The 23,281-nt window shown below is 43.1% G+C and overlaps 1 protein-coding gene across 6 annotated transcripts in view; it reads right to left on the bottom strand.

The window, feature by feature from the left end:
- FAM126A (family with sequence similarity 126 member A) overlaps positions 1-23,281 on the bottom strand; it is a 96,261-nt gene that overhangs the window by 42,417 nt on the left and 30,563 nt on the right. For all 6 annotated transcript variants that reach the window (XM_034760612.1, XM_034760610.1, XM_034760611.1 and 3 more), the window contains exons 2-3: positions 8,079-8,167; positions 4,511-4,612 (exon numbers count right to left, since the gene is read on the bottom strand). In XM_034760612.1, the coding sequence (XP_034616503.1) occupies positions 4,511-4,612; positions 8,079-8,129 (153 nt within the window). In that variant the 5' untranslated portion in view covers positions 8,130-8,167. The remainder of the gene's footprint in view (positions 1-4,510; positions 4,613-8,078; positions 8,168-23,281) is intronic.

Consider the following 23,281-nt stretch of genomic DNA (forward strand, 5'->3'; position numbering starts at 1 on the left):
AGTATGGGGGCCAAAATATTAATTTTCAAAGCAGAAGTAACTGAACTTTTAACAAATTATACATTAATTTCATGTGTTATGAAGTGACTGGTAGAGGCTGGCTGAATCTTCCCTATACCTGTCTTCACCCTCCAGTCTGGCCCACTGGATAGGACAGAAGATTCCACTTTTACCTGCAGGAGAATTCCAGTGGCTCCTTTCCTTCCTCCTTTGTTCCTCTCCAATCCCATAAAGGGGTTGGATGAAGGAGGATCTTGGTGAATATTTCCTATTCATAAGTGAGTAGTAGTAGTAGTAGCACAACGGGTGAAAACTTTCAAAACAATAGAAACCTAAGTATGAATACAGTACAGAATTCTCACTGAGTCAACATATACAGCTTTACTGCACAATCTAAGGAAAAGACTACAAAGAACTTCCTCCCCTACCCCCAAAATGATTAAAGTTAGCACCATATGAAACAGGCAGGAACTAAATTTTAAGAGGGCTGAGTCCTACACACAAAAGGTAAAAGATTCTGAATCTCTTATCTCAAGTAATGAGAGAAGAGGCTCTTATCTTGGTTATAAAATAAAGATGCATGTCCATCCTAAGGAATCTGATTAGAAAATAGGTCCTTGATGTACCAAAATTAGCAGGCTTTGCACTACTGAGACTCTCCATGCAATTTATAACTCATTTTAACCAATTCTAGTTAGTACTTATAACTAAAGCATGACAATTGCCATGATCACATTTTAGCAAGTTACTCATTCCTTAATTCTTGTAGGACAGAACAACCCCTGAGCAAATACTGCTGAGTTACTGAGCACCAACATACTTGGAGGATTAGTGTTTTCCCGGTCTCATGGGACCTTGTCTTTGGTGTATCATACTGCAACAGAATGCACAATACACAATTCTATACACATTGCACAATAGTATATAAAAACTACACTACACATGAACATCCCAACAGTATAGGATTTAGATAGCCATGTGTTAGGGAAGTGTAGAGCTCAAGTTGTTGCACATTCTAGTCCTCCTTGCCCAGTGGTGTAAATTCTGTCTGTAAGTTACTTGACAACTTTTTACTGCATATGATACTATTCCACTTTCTATCTTCAGAATGTGGTCTCATGTGGAAAGGTTATCTGCCATAGAAAGGAGATTTTTTGCACACTTACTTCCATGGGCTAAGACCAGAACAAAAGTAGCGAGTGTTAATTAGTTGCATGTTTCCTATACCACTATTCCATTGACTGATTAATTGCAATGCACAAAAATTGAAGTTTATTGGGATTTCTATTGGAACCAAGCAATCCCACTGCTGATAATAACCAGGTAACTAGGCCATATAATATTCTGAAATTATTATTAATATGCTGGACTATTGGGAAAATGTTTAAAATGGAGACTATGATGCTGGTAGTCCAGGTGACAGCTCTTGCCAAGGCTATAAATCCCCCAGGTTCAACCTAGGTTAGCCCAAAAATGACAGTCAGTGCTGACAGATTACTACATCTGTCACCTTTTGGAACCACAGATTGTAATTCCTGTGTTTATATATACATGTTGCCTGCTTTAACCTGTAAATAATTCTCTCATTCCTAGTTAATAAATCATTCGTTTATTATAGGATTGGCTGCAAGCATTGTCTTTGGTGTGAGATCGGAGGTACAAACTGACCTGGGGTAAGTGACTGGTCTCTTGGGACTGGAAGCAACCTGAATATTTTGTGATTTTGGGAATAATGCAACTCTTTATCACCGAGTCCAGCTTGCCTGGGTTGCAATATAGATTGAACTGACTGTGAATCTGTGGTAAAATGGTCAGAGTGCTTCAGGAGTTCACATTTGTTACGTTCTATAATTAGATTTCACCAACTCAGTACCACCAGTTTGGGGTGTCTTCCCCGCTTTTTGACAATCTCCCTGAGGTTGGCACTCAACGTTGTGAGCCACTCCAGACAGAGTGACAGAGACCTTCTATTAATATTGTTGCACACATCTCAAAACTGAAAATGTTCATCTGATTGACTCTCAGAAAAGGATTCCAAGGCGTCTAACTTCTGATTCTATACCATATTTGGCCACTACTGCAGCTTTGCTGGCATTCATTCTCACACAAAAATACAGAAGTTATAACCCTAGAAAATAATGGGACCAAAATAATGCTGGGTATGAGAGAGGGTGGTATTAAATTTCCATTGAGAAAGTAAATTCAGCAGTAAAGTCATCATTGCATTACGCACAAAGTAAGCCTTATAAATTCATGCAGCTGACCAATGATGAGACAAAGTATTATTGAACATTTTTTACCTCCCTCAAATACTGTGATAGAGATTCAGGGTTACTGTAACTGTAATTATGAGATGTAAACTGTGTACAGTCCATTGAAAATTATTTCTGACTCTACCACTTAATTTCCATGTGATCTTCCTAATTTATAATGACAGTGTGCTTGCAGAAGAGACTGTTGAGGAACCAGGCAGTATTTCTCTCCCCATTTAGCTATAACCAAGGAAGAGGACAATACAAATCACCTCTGGTATAGATGATGTCAGAATCTAGAGTAGGGTGAGCACCATCAGATACTAGAAAATGAGGCCAAATTTCCAATTAGTTTGGAAGCAGAATATTTATCTGAAGTTCCTGGGAACCTTGTCTTCTTCTCCAGCATATTAGTCCTTGGTAAACCCCATTGTGTTAGGTGAATATAGGGGGAAAGAACTTCTTACAGTAACTGTGGTTGAAGATGCTCTGTAACACATGGATCCCACTCTGTGCACATTCACCCCATGCTCAAGAGATCAGAGTTTATTTAGCCAGCAGTATCGGTTGGGGGTGGGTATGCTTCCTGTGTGACCTCATGCTACCCCTCCCAAGGGCATAAATGGCAGAGCATTCAACTGCAAGTCATTTCCTTTGCTACCCAGAATCCCAATAAGATTCAAGAGCGGCAGGGAAAGATAGTGGGTATGGGATCCATGCTTACAGAACAAAGAAGAATCACGGTTACTGCAATGTAAGTAACAGTCTCTGAGTATCTGTACACGTGGATCCCATCTTGGCGATTACCCAGCAATTAACTCCTCCAGGAGGTGGAAGCTAGGAGCTCATATAAACAATGACAGGCGTACTAGAACTACTGAACAACTACTTAACAATCAAGAGACAATACAGTATCTAAGAAAACACTGAGGGTTTTTCATTTCACTGCCACAGGCAGTAAGAAGGAACTCTGACAGTTGAGGATGCTCCACTCTTTATACCCTCGGGAGGGATAGCATGATGGTATGCAGGGATGTTTGACTGGCTCAAAGCACCACAGAGTGCTAAAATTTTAACATTACATGAACCACAAAGATGTTTGTGTCTCATAGCACAGACCCAAGAAATTGGCATATTGGTATGCAAGTTGCATGGAAGCACATATACACCTAAACACACGGAAGCACAGTCTCTCTTGCCTCAAGGAACTGCTTTGCATTAGAGCAGCCCTAAAAATACCAATTACAAGCTGGACTAAGATGCAAGTTCAACAACCAGAACGAAAGGGTCCAAGGCGAGTTGATCCCTTATTCTTCCAAATTATATCCAGGGACACGGCTAAAGAGCTCTCCAACTCCTGGGGTGGGGTTTGTGACTTTGTCTTTGCTTGTGCCACTATCAACTACAAGCATGTTACTTTTTAGGACTCAGGGCTCCTAATTCCCTCAGGCCATTAGTTTCTTTCAAGAAGTCCAATGAGGAGCTTCTATCTGAATTACAAGCTGCTTGAGATCTTCACTCCTATTGGAGAGTCCTTTTCTTTTGCCCCACACCTACTGAGTACCACATATTAATCCACTTTTATAGTAACACAATAAACTATAATTTTAGAGATTGCCATGCACTTGAGTGTATGGCAGTTAGATAAATGTCAAGCTCAATATTCAAAAACTTTGGTAATTGAAACTTAAGGTTATATTTTAAAAAGTAAATCAACCAGAAGGAAGCTGCACAATCCTCAATGTATTTAAGCTTTCTGTTTCTTTTCCAAACACTTCCAAAATCATTTTTATTTTTTGTTTAAGTCAATCACTGATGTACTCACCTAAATTAAAAATTATGGAAACACCACATGGAAACACCACAGCCAGTCACAGGCTTTACTATTCAATTGGCCTTGAATCATGTCAGACTGAGATTATACAATTTGCCAATTCACTTTTTAATCCTATGCCGGAGTCCTGAAGACAGAAATGTGAACTATAAGATTATATATGGTTTGAGAGTAGTGAGACTGAAAAACTAATTGCATGGCATTATGCCACTGCCAAAGAATGGATCATATCCATATCTTAACATTTTGTTCTGAGAGAACAGAGTCCTACTCAGATTCTAATCGTAACTATTTGTATCATAAATAGTATTTGAACTACAAATGTGGCTTTTTTTGGGGGGGAGGGGGGGGGGGGGGGATTTCATCCATGCATTCATGGTCTGCTGCCACACCAAACTAAAATCTTAGAGAAATGTGCACCTACCTCACTCTGTGGCTCCCGGATAACTTTGTATAAAGATGAAACCAGAGAACTCTTGTCTTTCAAATTTGTAGCATAGTTAGAGATAGAAGCTTCTGGAAGGGTCTGAAATCAAACAAAAATATTTTTTCCTTTTAGGTCATTACTGCAATATTTTATTGCATGTGCATTGAAAGAAAGCCATTTTATTATGTCAGCTGGCTTTTCTGTTTTTACAACATCCTTTCAACTGCAATAGTATCCATTCACTGGTGTTTACTCTAGGAGACAATATGTTCCATGTACAGAAACAACATTTCTATATCATCTTTACAGTATAATAAAATCCCAGTATTTAAGATAAACTGCTGGAAGGCAAGTTATTAAATCTTACATTTTACCACTCCACAGTTTTGTAAAGAATTTAATTAAATTGGGTGGAAAATACAGCTAAAGGGCCACAATTTCACCACACGTCTACCCATCCTGAACAATGTGTAAAAAGAATAATCGGTTTAAAAGAGCAACAGGAACTGCAACTTTGGAATTAGGATAAGCATACAATCAGGTGTGTTTTTGTTTTGTTGTCTATAAGCAGCTATGGGTCCTCCGTTCTGGAGGATCAGAATATCTACAGCCATATGGAAACTACAGAGTGCACCACTCTCCAAAAAAAAAAAAAGGGGGGGGGGGTCGGGCACCAAATATGGGTCATTTGAGCATGTATTTCACCCTCTTTCCAGCATCAACCAGAGTTCTGACTGGCAATCAGGGCCGGCTCCAGGCACCAGTGCAGCAAGCAGGTGCTTAGGGCAGCCAACGGAAAGGGGCGGCACGTCCGGCTCTTCTGCGGCAATTCGGCGCGGGTTCCTCAGTCCCTCTTGGAGGGAAAGACCTGCCACCGAAGAATGAAGCAGCAGCGGTAGAGGTGCCACCGATCATGGCTTCTTTTTTTTTTTTTTTCCGCCACTTGAGGCAGCAAAAACGCTGGAGCCGGCCCTGCTGGCAATGCTTACAAAGGTCACTATTAGGTTTTCAATAGTTTACTAACTTTCAGATAGAGCTGTTACACTTAAACTCATCATTCCTAGCTCTCATATATTGCTTTTCATCCACAAAGCTCAAAGTGTTTCACAAAGGATGAAATCATAATCCTCATTTTACAGATGCGGAAACAGGCACAGAAATTATGTGATGTGTCCAAGGTTACCCAGCAGGCAACAGAAAGAACCAGGAATAGAACCCAAATCTACCAAGTCCTACTCTATTTCTCTGCCCACTAGGCAACAATGCCTCTCAACTCCAAAATAAGGAGTGTTATAGAAAAAGACATTACAAATGAGATCAAAACTACTAATCACTATATCTGAAACCATTTCCGGAAAATTACAGAAAAGCAAGATTTTCAAAAATAGAACTCTAAAGCTGCTCTTCTAAAAGACATATTTAGGCACCTAAATGAATGGCCTGATTTTCCAAAAGCAATGGAGCACCTAGAACCTTACATTTGATGCTCAGTACTTTTCAAAAATAAGGCCACTTATTTAGGTGCCTAAATTTGGATTTTAGGAGACTAGCTTTAGATTCTTGAAGACCTTGTAGTTAGACTATTACAAATTATACGATAAATGGACTGTTGAGAAGATTCAAGCAAGATATTTCATTTATGTACAGGGCACCAATTCTCCAGAAGTGGTGTGTCCAAGTCAAGTGAATCTACACCACCTATAGAAATAAGCCTGCAAACCTGGTTTCTTCCCTCCACTTCTCCTTTCAATGGAAAATTGCAACAACCATCTTGGTTTGAGGCATTTTTCTAGGAATTACTAGAAAGTAGCATAACAATCACGAATGTTCTGTATTTACTACCTTGGATTTGCTGGATACAAAATCTTATTAAAATGAGGCCTGAATACTAATCTATGCTGCTCCATAGTGGAGTAAAACATGACATTTCGGAATAGTACATAGCACGGTTGAACTCCCCTCTGGTAATATGCATATATTCAGGACAACTGAGGGACTTGCATTTTCTCCATGATACATAGTCTCATGGCAGATGGTGGGAATAGTTGTGAATTTTCTGGACTACATCTGGAAGAGAGTCTCCAGACCATGACTTTACCCAGACCAGAAGATCAGATTTGGTCTAGTCTGAAAAGATAGGTAGTTGTCTACTGTAGGTTTTGATTTTGATAAATTTGTATAACAAAGGCCACCATAAAAATGTCAACAACTACTTCCTGATCCCCCTTTCTCTAGGCTCTCCACGAGGCTAGGGTCCTGAGGGCAAGGCTCAGACTAACTCTTAGCATAGTGATGCCATTCAGTTACCTCACAGAAAATGCAGCTTTTGTGGTCATTGTGACATTGGTCCTGGGTCATGGTGCACCGCCCCATCAGAATAATTAGACTCATTTACTACTTTTAATTTATCATGTGTTCACTGTGTCTATATACTGTCTGAAACTTAACAGCAACACTTTACAGCCTGGCATGCTATAAGGGGTTTGCCCTGAAGTTCTGACTACAGGAATTCTGATATCTTCCCTGATGTGCGCACACAGCTTACCCATTTGCTGGAGTACCGGCTGAACAATGGTCTGCATATGGTGCTCTCAGATGGGAAGTGATAAAATGGCAGCTCTTTGGTTAGCCATTGAAGCTGCTTTTATGAAGGCTGGAGGCAAAGCTGATGAGGAAATAGTTGGCTTTAAGGGAATTCCATGGCTGCCATTGTTCCCTTCAAAGGCATAGTCTTCATAATAAGGTCAGGTGGAGAAAGTGAAAATGAGTGTCGGAAAGAAACTTTCAGAAAAACAGCACAAGAGAAAATTGCTGCTCCCCTCAAATACAGCACTGGGTCTGACACAAGACACCACAATGTGCCAACAGGCAGAGCAGAAAACAGCAAAGGGATGGAGAGAAGTTAGCAGCTGCCTCTAAATCAGTGATTTGAACGAAAAAAACCTGAATGTCACCCCAGAATAAGACCACAAATATGAGAAGTAGGATAATACTTGTTAAGTAAGTAAGGTTATCTTGCTAACACACAGCAGTAAAATCTACAGCTAAAACTTCGAGTCAATCTTTGGGAGTTACTTTACATTCCAAACAGTAAGCTGTTGGTACATTCAAGAAGAAAAGTAAATAAAAATAAAATGCCAGATATGGTAAGAACTTGATAATAAAAATACCATTTTGGTGTAACATGAAAGCCTAGAGCTCTTCAGCTAAGAGTTTTTAGTTGGTACACTAACATTTAACGGATTTGTTTTTAATCAGATTTTATCTATTTTATTTTATTGTATTGTACTGCACTGAAAGTTTATTCCTTTTTCCAAACATGAATTTCATTGGGCTGTCATGTACCAAACATAGCATACAGTCCTGAATATGACAAGAAAGGAAATTCAAGTCTTACTTAACAATGTATTTCATCTTTTCATCTCACAGACTGAAATTCAACTGTCTTAAATTTATCTATAGCACCCATCTCAGCAGCAAACAAGAGCTGATCAGGTACTACTACTACTGAATAATATAATGCTTAAAAACTAAGTTTATTTCTAATTATCACACAATATATTACCTTGAACTCTGATAACCACTCCTCCACAACTCCTGTGTCCACAGCCAACATCTTTCCACATCTGATCTGAAACCTTCAACCTTAAATACCTGAAGAAGAGACAAATGTTTGTTAAAAAGTGACAATTTATGCACAGCATACATCATTAAGAAGTTCTGCATTATAGAGCATTTTACTCAGCTATAATTATACAAGTGTTAATCTGTTATCTCGCTTTTTTAGCTCACTAACCTATCATATGTCAACATTGGCCCCAACATTTTTTTACTTTGCCTCACGGATGCCAGCTGCTGAAAACAAAATGGGAATATTCACCAGCAGCAGTTTACTAATTCCAAAAGATTATGCACTGAGAAAGGAAGTTTAATGAGTAATGACCATGGTCGATAAAAATCATTAAAAAAATGGATTTCGGATTTAAATCAGATATTTATTGCTTGAATCAAAGAATCATAGAATATCAGGGTTGGAAGGGACCTCAGGAGGTCATCTAGTCCAACTCCCTGCTCAAAGCAGGACCAATTCCCAACTAAATCATCCCAGCCAGGGCTTTGTCAAGCCAAGCCTTAAAAACCTCCAAGGAAGGAGATTCCACCACCTCCCTAGGTAACGCATTCCAGTGCTGTAATCCATTCCAGTGAAGATGATATAGTCCATTCTTTGGACCAATGTAAATAGATATGAAATGAGACTTTAAAACTTTAAAGTATAAAATTGTTTTCCTAACAACATTTAGGCTTACAGGGGGAAAAAAAAAAGAGGAGATTGGTTTAAATTAGTATATTATTCTTGTTTTGGATTTGTTCAAAGTCAGGACCTAAACTAAGAACAATCTTTTCAAGGTTGTCTGGTTGACAGAGGTCCAAAGTAATTTACTCTTCAAGGAGATGATTACTGTGCAAAGAAAATTTATTCAGCGAGGCTCTTTCTACAGGATCTGGGGTGAGAAAACAAAAAAGGTTTTGCAAAGATCTGTAGAATCACATTCTATTTGCATAACTATGTGCAAATAAATGTATGTGAGAAGGCTGGTACCAGATCTCTTAAATTAATAACCCCAAGGACAGAAGACCATTATCTTTAGGTAACTAAGACGTATCCTAATGGAGGTCACCCATGAGAAAAATGAAGATTTGATAGACATTTGAAGCCAATTTTGGCAAAGGCCTGCATAACAATGTGAACAAGTTTCCTAAAACCTTAGAAACCATCATAATCAGAGTACATAAGACAGATAGGAATTAGCTGAATTTCTAAGAGCATTCATGTTGTTGGAGGTTCAGACTAGTTTCAGGGTGTAAACCCAAATCAGTGACTAAGAAAGTCATCAGGAATAAAAGGAGTGTTGAAAAACTGGGAACCTCAGGCCTTGCAGTCTGCCATTTTTAATCCTAGAAAATAGTTGTTTGTGAAGCCAATATGGCACGACAGCATTACAGATGTTCTGTCTAGTCTTATTTTCTGAACTATTTTAGAAAATAGAGGAAACTAAATAATCACATATTAGTACAGTGATCTGTCTTCCACAGTCAGGAATGCTATTGTTGCAAGTGAGATATTTTACCTTCTCGTTCTAAATTACAAATTTAATGAAAAAGTCATCTGGTGGACAGATGATCATCCCCTTTGTCTGCTGCCTGCACATGACAACTGAACCAGATGATATAAGCCTTGAACCGAGTACATTTTTTCCCCTGATAGACAGGTCCTACTTCTCCATGATGAAAAGATTCTGAAGGCCTCATTGCTTATATTCGTGTTCTTTGTTACTCCCTGGCAGTTTATGTACATTATTTGTTGTCCACATGTCACTATCATTGTTGAATACAAGATGCATTGAATTCAACCATATGGAGAATTTTGTGAAGCAGTGTTTCAATGCCATTACTGACTGCTTTGGAGTCTTAAGAATCTCAAATTATCATCAATTGTTCAGGATGAAGAGCTATGGAGCGCTACATTTCTCATTAAATCTATATATGCATAACACCATAGAGTAGTCTGGACAACAAATATTTTAAGGAGACCATCTGAGAGAGACAAAAAAGGATTTAAACTAGAATTTTAGGAATTAGAACAATGGGAGAATTACCAGATTATGCATCTCAAAATGAGCTCCAAGACAGACAATACCAAGGATTTGTTCAGTAAATTAATAAAATGCTGATGTAGTCACTGGACTCTATAGAAAGAGAAATATTTTTAGAAGACGTATTCATCAGAAGGGCATCCAATTAAAGAAAGTTAAATGTAAAAACCCAGATGGAGAAAGAGGGCAATCAAAGTTACATCACCTTGGACAACACTATAGGAAGTGATGTGCCAAACGACATATGAATAGACAACGTTTCCCATTAATTGCAGGGCAATTTCCCTTACGAGAAGATTTCTGACTCCCATTAAAGGTGGCACGAGTTTGGGAGAGAATCCAATTTGCCCTGACTCAGAGGAAGAGGCTGTTAAGTAATGACAGCAATAATCTTCTAGGTCCACATCAGATTACAACATTCTGAAAGGGCATTACTTCAGGATTCCTAAGGCTTTGAAGAAGCAGAGTGTTAATACTTATAGAAAGGGAGTTTCCTCTTTGAGGAGACAGAGGGCTACTCTGGCTCACATGAAACACCTGAGAGGAGAAAAACTTTTTCCCTACAGATGCCAGCTATGTGGATAGTCTGCTGGCACAGGGAGGCTGACAGTCTGCTGTGCTACTAAAGATAGCTGACAGAATGTGGTAAAGTGGTAAGCTAAGGCAGGCCTCACTGATGGGTGCACAGATCCAGGACACAGGTTTCTCTGGTTGCCCTGAAGGAAAGATCAACAGGTTCTAGTTATTAACAGGCCAATTCATCTGAAGTTTCCAGAAGATACAGAGTGCAAATTTCCTCTTACAAAGCTCTCTGTTGGATGTATAAACTTCACTAGCTAACAATAACTCAAAGCTTGGGCCTAAACTACAATGTTCCTTTAAAATGTTTATTGAAAGTCATTTATGGTTCTGGTAAATTTACATGTCTATTTCCTCTGTGGCTACAATCACATGGATACAACTGCAGAATATGAGCTATAATACACCTCTACCCCGATATAACGCGACCCAATATAACACTAATTCGGATTAACGCGGTAAAGCAGTGCTCCGGAGGGGGGAGGGGGGGCTGGGGAGGCTGCGCACTCCGGAGGATCAAAGCAAGTTTGATATAACGTGGTTTCACATATAACGCAGTAAGATTTTTTTGGCTCCTGAGGACAGTGTTAAATCGGGGTAGAGGTGTAAATATTTGAAGTTCTAAATGCCTTATAAGTAAAAGAAATATTAAGTGGGTAAGAAATTATGTACTATATTAAAAGAGTAATTTATCAAACTGAGCAAATTCTTAGCTAAGAAAGTTGGTTTAAAAGTAATTATTCAGAACTGTATGTGTATTTTGAATAATTTGGCAGAGCACTAGAAAGCATTCCAGAAGAAAAGGATGATTTCAAGTTCAGCATGCTCCTTTGTTATCAATATTCAGGAGCTACAGGAGTCTGGAAGTCCTGTAACTTATTAACATAGCCTTCCAAGAGAACGAAGTTTGAGAACTGTCTTGAGAATTCAATATAAGCTATGTGCTCTGCTCAGTTAATGCTTCAGAAGTCAAACCTCACTTCCTCACTTTGATTAGAATCCTTTCAATGAGAGTGTGTGGGGGTTAGGGAAGAGAGGCATTTCTTTGTGCCAGACCTATTTTAGTTAAAGAGATAAGGTGGGTGAAGTAATATCTTTTATTGGACCAGCTTGGTAACAGAGACACACTTCTGAGATTACACAGAACTCTTTTTCAGGTCTGGGAAACTTACCTCAGAATGTCACAGCTTAATACAAGGTGGAACAGATTGTTTGGCATAAGTAGTTAACATATATTTCAAGGGATGATTCAAGGTGAAGTGACCTTTTAATACCCCTCCAGTCATGGGGAGAAAGGAAGGGGGGAGAGGGGGAGAGTTGCTAGTGGGTTATAGATTGTTGTAATAAACCATAAATCCAGTGTCTCTACTCAGTCCATGATTTTTAGTGTCTAGCACAGTTATGAATTTAAATCCTCATCTTTTGAAAGTGTTGAATAGCTTTCCTTTGAGGATGAAGACTGATAAGTCAGATATAGAGTGATCAATTTGTGAAAAGTGTTCACCCACAGGTGATGTGGTGTTTTTGTCTCATCATTTTTCTGTGTAAGTTAATTCACAAGTTGAGCGACTATCTGGTTTCACCCATGTAGTTGCTATTGGGGCATTTAGTGCACTGGATGAGGTAGACACCACATGCTGCGATAGGCATGTGTAGAATCCTTGGATCTTGAAAGGTGTGTTGAGGGGGATGTTGGTCATTGTAGTTAGAGGTGAATTGATGCACAGGCCCATGGGACCTATGCCAATTTGGGGGCCCCCTGAGGAGAACCAGAACCTGAGTAGAAGTAGGAGGGGCCACTAGTGCTAGAACTGTGGACCTACCCACTGCTCCTCTTCTTCCTCTCAGGGCCTCACCCCCTAGCCAGGACAGAAGCCGGAGCTGGGCAATGGTAAGAGCCACCCGAAAGCCTGGGCAGGGTCCAAGAGGAGCCCTCGGCCCATTTCCCCACTCTGCCGGTGGGACCCAGGGGCAAGGGCTCTGGTCCAGCCTCCTGCCCCCTCCCCGGGGCCTGCAGACACACTCTGCAGGGAGAAGAGGCCCTGCCCTGGCTGGGAGCCAGTGGGGAACCCCGGGAAGGTCACAGGCAGCGAGGAGCCAGGCAGAAGGGCTCCTCCGGCAAAGCTCCAGTTGCTACTGGCCCAGCCTCAGCACCCACCACACTCTGCCCGGGCTTGCTCAGTGTCTGTGCCCGGCTCCTGCTGCCAGGCTGCCCCAGCTGAGTCCCTCCTGCTCCCAGTGACAGGCTGCCCCCACTGCTGCCTAGGCTTTGTGCCCAAGGCAGCAATCCCGTGCGGCACTGCTCCTCCTGTCACCTCTGGCCAGAGGCTTGCAGTTTGGGGGAGGGGGAGACAATGTCCCCAAACTATGCCCATGCTGCCACTGTTACGCACCTGCCCGAGGCTACCACACCCAAGTTAAAAAGTGGGCAGCCATGCCGCCCCCACCCTCAGCTCTGGTGTCCCTAGGCCCACAGTGTGTAGGGGACCCAAATGTTCTTTGGGCCCGCAGCCCCAATAAATATTAATCCATCTTTGATTGTAGTACATGTTGGCAGGTTTTGCATCTATTGTTCTGGCAGGGTCTGTTTACTGTTTAAGTTTACTAGGAGAAAAGCAAGAACTACACCAACTCTTCAAAATTCTTTGAGATTTTATTATTAAATATTGTATGTAGTTGTAAATCTTAAAATTTTTCATCCTGATCCTTGGCTCCCATCAAGAAGCACATTTTCACAGCTGAGGAGGAGCTTTCAGACAGCCTTGCACTCCCCCAATCCTGGGGTTACTCTGTACCAGTCCCCAGACTGTTCTAACTTTTGGTGGCTGTCAACAACCTCATGAGCCAACCCAGTTATGCCACTTGCAAGGAGGAGTGTGATGTTGCACTCCATATGATTTTATGAAAATATGCTAATGAGTAGGAATATAAGGTAACTGGAATATGCTTCATGCAAAAGGTCTCTTGTAAGGTATCATTACAAATCATAATCTACTGAGTGTGGTCAATCTATTTGTATAAATGTATTATTCTTGTATCTGAAACTAGAAGTATGAAATATAATTGAGGTCCTATTGTAATTATGCAAAGTGTGGGCCATTAACGGTAGTTTGGAATCTTGATGGCTCCCATTAACCAGGACAATTGACTGTAGATAGATCTGTTTACTTGCAAGCCTTCCTGTGACTCAGGCTGGGAAGAATGAAGACTTGCGGTCTCACAGGACATGTGACCATGTCACCTGGTACTGGAATCCATCTTAAATCTGGTGCTTTTCCATTTAGAAGGAGGGGTGGAAACCCAGAGAGACAAAAGATTCCCGCCCTGTGCCAAAGCTATAAAAGGGAGTGGAACAGAATGAAGGGGGCAGTCATGAGAAATTCCTTAGCTACCACCTGAGCTAACAAGAACTGTACCAGGGGAAAGGAATGGGCCGAGACTAGGAAGGAGTCCAGTCTGTGAAAGAAGCTTATTGGAACATCTCTGAGGGTGACATTTTATCTGCATTCAATTTCTTACTGTATTAGGCTTAGACTTGTGTTTTATTTTGCTTGGTAACTACTTTGTTTTGTCTGTTATTACTCGGAATCACTTAAATCCTACTTTTTATATTTAATAAAATCACTTACTTACCCTGGTTCAATTAACAAGCAAAATTAATTCCTGGGGGAGCAAACAGCTGTGCATCTCTCTCTATCAGTGTTATAGAGGGCAGACAATTTATGAGTTTACACTGTATAAGCTTTATTCAGAGTAAAACAGATTTGGGGTTTGGATCCCATTGGGAACTGGGAATCTGGGTGCTAGAGACAGGAGCACTTTCTATACCGTTTTCAGTTAAGTCTGCAGTTTTTGGGGGACATGGTTCAGACCCTGGGTCTGTGTTGGACCAGACTGGCATGTCTGGCTCAACAAGGCAGGGTTCTGAAGTCCCAAGGTGCCAGGGAAAACAGGCTCAGAGGTAGTCTCAGCACATCAGGTGGCAGTCCCAAGGGGGTCTCTGTGACCCAACCTGTCACAATGGGGAAAGCAACTGACCCACATACTGGCTTCCCCACCATCTGAGGACTCCCCTAATGCTGATGTGATACTTGTTTGATTAGTAAGCCAGTCTTTCATTGTTAGAGCAGCACAAGACTTCCCTAATGCAGGGAGAATCTGGCCCTCAAGGCCCCAATGGGAGTAAAGGTATTACAATAATAGTTTTGAATGATAACTCAGTATTTGCCCTCACAATCCATTTGTAAATATATTCTCACTTTACCTTTTATCACCCTGTCTTTACTGCTTTTTCTTGTTCCGTAAGTAGGACCATGATATTAGTGACTACAAGCTCAGTTAGAGCTGGCTACCTACAATTCCACTTAGCCTGATCATATCCCACAGATCAACAGCCTCTATCTCAGAGGCCTTACTCCATTCCAAATGTGCTGAGCCATTCCAGTTGCAACAAGTCTTGTAGTTTTTAAGATGTACAATGCAGTGAAAATGTTGAGTATTGTACATACCAGGCTATAAGAGGAAACAGCTATTTTAATGCTTCAAACGTTGTTTGTTTTTTGTGGTTCATTAGCTTCCGTATGCTTCACTCTATATATATGCCAACTTAAACAGTTTCTGTATGTTTGTTGTTCCTTCACACAAAAAACAAACAAAAAAACAAAAAAAAAAAGGGGGGGGGAACTAATCTATTTACAAATATTGATCAAAGCTGTGTATGTTGCCTAGTCCTAAGGAATGAAGTAAGTAAATGCCAAAAGTAAACAAAACTCTAGATAAACACTTTATTTTTAACAACGTTAAGAGATCACTACTCACAGTGCTGAAGTTGCCAACTAAAGGGACACTTCACTGGTCTCTGCCTCTTTGATTTTCATTCCAAGGCACGTGGACTCAAAGTAACTTGTTCCATAAAGCTGCTCTCTAGTAAGTCAGTGCTCTTATGAGAGAGCTTATGAGAGCTGGGGTTAAAAACTGTGTCCATTTTGCATGTACTAGCTCTCCTCTTGGCTGAAATCTGTCTAGAGTTGCCAACCACATCCCCATATGACTCATCTAAAAGTACTCTTAACCCTTTTTTCATATAAGGGAACTTATACCACTGGATCTGCAGAAGTTTAGCAATCTGGAGCCCATATGTATTCAAGCATATTTCTATTCTTTGAGATATTTTAAGCAATTTATATTTGTTATCATATTCTGTAATTCTTCTTGGCACCAAAGGTATGGTATTTGGTAATGTGATCATGGAGTTCCACCCAAAGTCAAACCAAATTCAAATGAATTCTAAACTCGTATGAGTCTAAGGCCTAGTCTACAATAGGAGGTTATGTCGAATTTAGCAGCATTAATTCAAATTAACCCTGCACCCGTCCACACAACGAAGCTATTTATTTTGACATAGAGGTCTCTTTAAATCGATTTCTGTACTCCTCCCAGACGAGAGTAGCAGCACTAAATTCGACATGGCCATGTTGAATTAGGGTTAGTGTGGACGGAATTCGACGCTAATAGCTTCAGGAGCTATCCCACAGTGCACCACTCTGAGCTCCGATGCTCTGACCAGCCACACAGGAAAAGCCCCGGGAAAATTTGAATTCCCTTTCCTGTCTGGCCAGTTTGAATCTCATTTCCTGTTTGGACATCGTGGCGAGCTCAGCAGCACTGGCAACGATGCAGAGCTCTCCAGCAGAGGTGACCATGCAATCGCAGAATAGAAAGAGGGCCCCAGCATGGACTGATCGGGAAGTCTTGGATCTGATCGCTGTGTGGGGCGATGAGTCCGTGCTTTCGGAGCTGCGATCGAAAAGACGGAATGCCAAGATCTATGAGAAGATCTCAAAAGCATGACGAAGAGAGGATACAGCCGGGATGCAACGCAATGCCGCGTGAAAAATCAAGGAGCTGAGACAAGCGCACCAGAAGACCAAATAGTCAAACGGATGCTCTGGATCCCAGCCCCAGACATGCCATTTCTACGAGGCACTGCATTCCATTCTAGGTGCGGCCACCACCACTACCCCACCACTGTCCGTGGACTCTGACGATGGGGTATTGTCGACGGCCACTTCCTCGGAGCTGTTCGCAGACGGGAAAGATGAGGAAGGAGATGAGGAGGACGAGACGGTCGACAGCGCTTTCAACGCTGATTTCCCCGACAGCCAGGATCTCTTCATCACCCTCACAGAGATCCCCTACCAACCCTCCCAAGGCGGTAACCCGGACCGTGAATCAGGGGAAACATCAGTAGGTTAGTGTTGTAAACATTTATTTTGAATAGAATAGGCATGGTATGTTAGCAATGGGTTTTTAATGATTAATTTGCCCTAGGTGCTTAACTTTTTAGTCCTTGCCAGTGCAGCAACTGGAAAAGTCTGTTAACATGTCTGGGGATAGAGTAGAAATCCTCCAGGGACATCTCCACGAAGCTCTCCTGGAGGTAATGTGAAAGCCTTTGTATCAGGTTCCTGGGGAGAGCAGCCTTATTGCGTCCTCCATGGTAGGAAACTTTTCCATGCCAGGCTAGCAGCAGGTACTCTGCAAAGTATGGCGGCATACGACCCTGGTGTTCGCTAACATTCATGCAGCATGCGGTCTTTCTCTGCCTCCGTAATCCTCATCAGTGTGATATAACTCATGGTGACCTGCTTTGAATTAGGGGAATTTTCGTATGGGGACTGATTGCCTGTTCCTTTAAATAACTGTAACCAGCGGTTTACAGCCACACAGTGGGGGCGGGGAGGCGAACTGTTCATGCTGAGCAGTTCGCCGGCAGCATGCAGGGATCTTTCCCGAGCCCAGCCACGTGCTGGGGCGGGGAGGTGAACCGTTCCTGCTGAGCGGTTCGCCAGCAGCATGCAGGGATCTTTCCTGGGGACAGCCGTGACAGGGGAGGGACAGGGGCAGAGTTCATGCTGGCCGGATTGCCGGCAGCAGGAACTGGCCAACGATAGGAGCATTGCTTGGAACGTGAAAGGAGGGCACTGCTGTAAATTAGGCTTTAAGCAGCCAAAAGTCTACGGTTTAACATGGCCGCCTGCTACCAGAATTCCGGTGTCCGGCCCCGCTTGTGTGATCTGTACAGCAAGACCCCAGGCACTCAAGGTGAAGACAGAAAATTCGACCTTGTACTGAGTGCATACGTGATAGGTACTGTGCATGGTCTTGTTCACAGAGAAAGACTATATTCATTGTTTGAAAAAATGTACCTTTTTGAAGAATTCACTCCCTTTTTCCCATCCCACAGCTGCGAGCGTCTCCAGAGCTACCCCGGTATCCCCCTCCCAGAGGGTGGCGCAGATCAGGCAGCGAAAGAAAAGAACATGGGACGAGATGTTCTCAGAACTTATGGTCTGTTCCCGAGCCGAGGCAGCACAGCAGACCCAGTGGAGGGAGAACATGTCGCAATACCAGCGATCACACAGCAAAAGGGAGGACAGATGGCGGCAGGAAGACCAGCAGGGCGACTCAAACGCTGCTTGGACTAATGAGGGAGCAAACGGACATGCTCCGGCGCCTTGTAGATGTTCTGCAGGACCGGAGGCAGGAGGACAGAGCCCCCCTGCATTCTCTCTCTAACCGCCCCCCCCCGCCCCAAAGTCCCCTCCCCCCCCCCCCCCCAAAGTCCCAAGAAGGAGGGGTGGCAGGGGCCGTCAAAAAAGTCACTCCACCCCTGCAGACTGCTCAAGTAGCAGAAGGCTCTCATTCCCAAAGATTTGATACGTCCTTTCCTCCCCTCCAAATGCACCTCACCCAAGCCCCGGTCCCAGTTTCATCCCCTAACTGTGTAGTTCTTAATAAAAAATACATTTCTATTAATTACTGTTTCTCTCATGTTCTTTTAGAGGACAGTGGGAAGGGGGTTGGTAATTGGAGAGCACAGTCACCTTTACCAGGGTACAGACACGGGGGCAGGTTCAGCAGAAGGTCACACACACATTGCAGTCACTAGGCACACTGGTCAGTCTGGGAGGTGGTTTTCATGTTCTGTGGGGGGGGGGCTATGTGAGTTTGGGGGGGGGGAGGGCGGTTACAGATCTTAAGTAGTGGTCCTTAGCCTGGATGACAGAGCCATGCAGCAGGGGATCTGTAACCGCCCTCCCCCACCCGAAAGTCTCACAGCCCCCACCTACAGAGTCCCGAAAAGGAGGGGTGGCAGGCTCCTTTGAAACAACCAGTCCACCACTGCGGACCACTCTAGGAGCAGGAGCCTGTCATTCCTCGAGTTCAGAAGCGTCCTTTCCATCACTACACCCGCTCCCCACCACATTCTGCGTCCCAGTTTCAACCTTTTACCGCGAAATCCTTAATAAAGAAAACAGTGTTAATGAACAAAGTTTCATTTATTTTAAAGGTGCGTTGGAAGGGGAGAGGGGAAGGTGGTTGGTAACTGGAGAGGATAGTCAACATTAACTCGGTAAAGAAACGGGGGCAAGTTCAGCTTCTGTTTAAACAAATGTAATAGTCACAGATTACCCTGCTCACTCTGGAACCTAGCTTTCAAAGCTCCCCGGATGCACAGCGCGTCCCGCTGGGCTCTTCTAATCGCCCGGGTGTCTGGCTGGGCATAATCAGCAGCCAGGCGATTTGCCTCAACCTCTCACCCTGCCATAAACTTCTCCCCCTTGCTCTCACAGAGATTGTGGAGCACACAGCAAGCTGCAATAACAATGGGGATATTGGTTTCGCTGAGATCGGAGCGAGTCAGTAAGCTTCTCCATCTCCCCTTGAGACGTCCAAAAGCACACTCCACCACCATTCTGCACTTGCTCAGACGGTAGTTGAAGAGTTCTTTTTCACTGTCCAGGGCGCCTGTATAGGGCTTCATGAGCCAGGGCATTAGCGGGTAGGCTGGGTCCCCGAGGATCACTATAGGCATCTCCACATCCCCAACAATTATTTTGTGGTCCGGGAAGTAAATACTTTCCTGCAGCCGTCTAAACAGACCAGAGTTCCTGAAAACGCGAGCGTCATGAACCTTGCCCGGCCATCTGACGTTGATGTTTGTAAAACGTCCCCTATGGTCCACCAGTGCTTGCAGCACCATTGAAAAGTAGCCCTTTCGGTTAACGTACTGGCTGGCCTGGTGGTCCGGTCCCAGGATAGGGATGTGAGTTCCATCTATAGCCCCACCGCAGTTTGGGAATCCCATCGCGGCGAAGCCATCTATGATCACCTGCACGTTTCCCAGGGTCACTACCTTTGAGAGCAGTAGCTCAACGATTGCGTTGGCTACTTGCATCACAGCAACCCCCACGGTAGATTTGCCCACTCCAAATTGATTGGCGACTGACCAGTAGCTGTCTGGCATTGCAAGCTTCCAGAGGGCTATGGCCACTCGCTTCTGGACAGTCAGGGCTGCTCGCATCCGGGTGTCCTTGCGCTTCAGGGCAGGGGACAGCAACTCACAAAGTTCCAGGAAAGTTCCCTTACGCATCCGAAAGTTTCGCAGCCACTGTGATTCATCCCAGACCTGCCGCACTATGCGGTCCCACCAGTCCGTGCTTGTTTCCCGGGCCCAGAATCGCCGTTCCACAGCATCAACATGATCCATTGCCACCATGATGTCCAAGGCTTTGTGAGAGGTTTGTGCACCTCTCAGACTTAATGTCTTCACCGCGCTGCCGTAGCCTCCTCGCCCAATTTCTCCGCATCTGCCTCTGGAAAAGGTGCATGATAAGGCGCAAGGCGTTGACAACGGCCATAACTGCAGCGATGATCGCAGCGGGCTCCATGCTTGCGGTGCTGTGGCGTCCGCGCTGTCAATCACCAGAAAAGTGTGCGAACTGATTGCCCGCTGGCACTTTCACGGAGGGAGGGCGGGAGTGAGGGTTGAATGACCACAGTTACCCAAAACCACCCTCGACACATTTTTTTGCCCCAGCAGGCATTGGGGGCTCGACCCAGAATTCCAATGGGCAGCGGGGACTGCGGGAACTGTGGGCTAGCTACCCACAGTGCACCGCTTCCAATGTCGACGCATGCCCCGTTACTGTGGACTCACAAAGTCGAATTACTGTCCTTAGCGTGGATACACACGTTCAACTTTGTAATATCAGTTCCACAAATTCGCTTTAAGTAAAATCGAACTACTCTCGTAGTGTAGACACACCTTAAGTATGAATAAATAAGGTGAAGGAAAGGATACTGTTCTACACAAGAACTACTTTGAAACCCAGTCTGTAAAAAGCTTGAATTACCAACTGAAGGCCCTTTTAAGAGCAAAAACTAATATTTTTGCTGTAGTACTGTGAACTTTAGCTCTTCATCGAGCCTCCCTCAGCTTCTCAATACCACTGAAAAGGTAGCATTACCAACTGCTGTTCAGACAGAAACTTGTTATTTAACCTATTTGTTGGTGAGTTCACCTGCAGTAAGGCTAATTTTAAAGTCAGGCTCTCTGTTTGATTGAATTAGTTTGACCACGGTCAAAGAAATTTAATAATTGTCTTATCACCAGATTTGGTCTGCCACAAGCTTCAATGACCAATCCCAAAAAAAGAACATGTAAATAGATCAGTAAGTGGCAAAGTTAGCAGTGTCAAGAGTGTTTCTTAAGCAGAGACTGCACAAGAGCTTCAAGATCAGCTGACACTCTCCTCTAAGGGGAGGCAGTACAATTGAATAGACAGTACTTCTCCACTGGTCTTCACCAACCAAGGATGCATGTCAGAGATCTCAACACATTCTATCACCACAGTAAGGAACACTGGCTAAAACACTGAGAGGCAGTTTCTTTGGGTACGTCTACACAGCATTTCGGAATGTGCCTTCCGGCCCAGGTCAACCAATTCAGGCTAGCGAGGTTCACACTAGTACTCTAATAGCAGCCATATAGACAGCACTTTGAAGATGTAGCTTGTATTGAAGCTCAGGCTCTGAAGCCTAGACGCCTACCCATCTTCTATTTTTAGCACACTAATGCAAGCCCTGCTAGCTCGAGCCTGTCGATCTGGGCTGGGAGGTTTATTCCAAAATGTTGAGTAGACATATACATGTTTATTCGTCAGGAGACTTGATGCCATGTAAATTGTCAGCTCAGTAACAAAAAACTCTTGCAGTAAGAAAAACACAACTAACCAAACACAGACAGACAATGTGGTTAACTAGCCTGTCCAGTTCTGCTGGTAAGACTTTAAGGATACCACAGTGCAGCCAAAAGGAACAGAATCTCCCACACAGCCAAAAGGATAAGACTTCAAGTCTCAATCAGACTGCAGATTTCTACTGCTATTTTAACCATCTCACTTCTTACTTCATATGCAAAGCAGCACAGCTGACAAGGATAAAGCTAGCAGAAAAGGCATTTGGGGCCACTATCATTACTGAATGACAAAAGTTATATAGTCCAATGGCAAAGCAGTATCCTCCTTCAGAGCTTGCGACAACCAATCCTCTGCTACTTACTGAATTCCGCAGAATTTGTTGCCACTTCAATTCCCATCCCTAGACAATAGGTCACTTAAGTGTACTGTCAGAAATATTTTCTAGACACACATACACACAAAGACTTCTCAGAAACACATATTAAACATGCTTTATGAAGTTTATTGCACACAATTATTGATCTCAAGGACAATGTATTTAAAAATCCTACCCTTCACTGCCAAATACAGTTTAAAAAAAAATCTTTATTTTTACAAAAAGATTTCTCCACTAACTGGAAATACACATTAAAGGCATCAGATAGTGACAAATTTTTGAACATCTGCAAATATGAACTATTGGTTCTGCCCATTCTACTACTTGAGCCTTCTAGGTGTAACCCCTATCCCCTTTACCATAAAGGGGGTGGCGAATCTTACCAGGGCCCAGCAAGGGCCAAAAGATTGAACTTTAGGAGCATTGCTGCCCCCCCTGCCAGGCAACCCTGCCTTGTGCAGAGAGGAAGCTAGTGGGAGAGAATTAAAGCAGCAGCCCCAGATGTTCCAAAAGAGGAGAGCTCTGATTAGTTCTCTACCTAGAGACCAGATGCCTGGGAGAAAGAAGGTAGTGCTTCCCTTTAGAGTGACAGTTGAGAAAGGACCTGAAGAAGAGCTCTGTGTAGCTCAAAAGTGTGTCTTTCACCAACAAAAGACAAAAAAAAAGATAGTACTTCATTCACCCGGTATCTATACTTGAGAAAGAGTCAGGGGGTGGTAGCTCCCTCCTGGGTAACAGCTGAAAGGGAAGAGAGGGGGGAGAAGGGCAGCAAAGAGAGCCAAAGAGCATCAAGTTCTCAGGCACAGTGACTTCCCCCCCCCCACCCCATTTTCCAAGCCTCAGTTGGGAAACTCTGTCAAGTTAGCCCCTATGGGAACCTACCATATCACTGTAAAGGAAGTGACTGCCCAGTTGAATGATTCAGCTGGCTACCTCAGACTATAGCCTGACCATTGATAATTACCTCAGTCAGGAGGAAAAGCAGAAAGCTTATATCTAAGCTCCTTCCCCTAATTGAGACCCTGACTGCTCTGCAGTCTCAGACAAGACACATTGGACCAGAGTGCATGCAACACCTTTTGATTTATTATTTAAATGATTTAAGTGTTAACAA

The sequence above is a fragment of the Trachemys scripta genome, chromosome 2 (assembly GCF_013100865.1).
Source record: "Trachemys scripta elegans isolate TJP31775 chromosome 2, CAS_Tse_1.0, whole genome shotgun sequence".
NCBI lineage: Eukaryota > Metazoa > Chordata > Testudines > Emydidae > Trachemys > Trachemys scripta.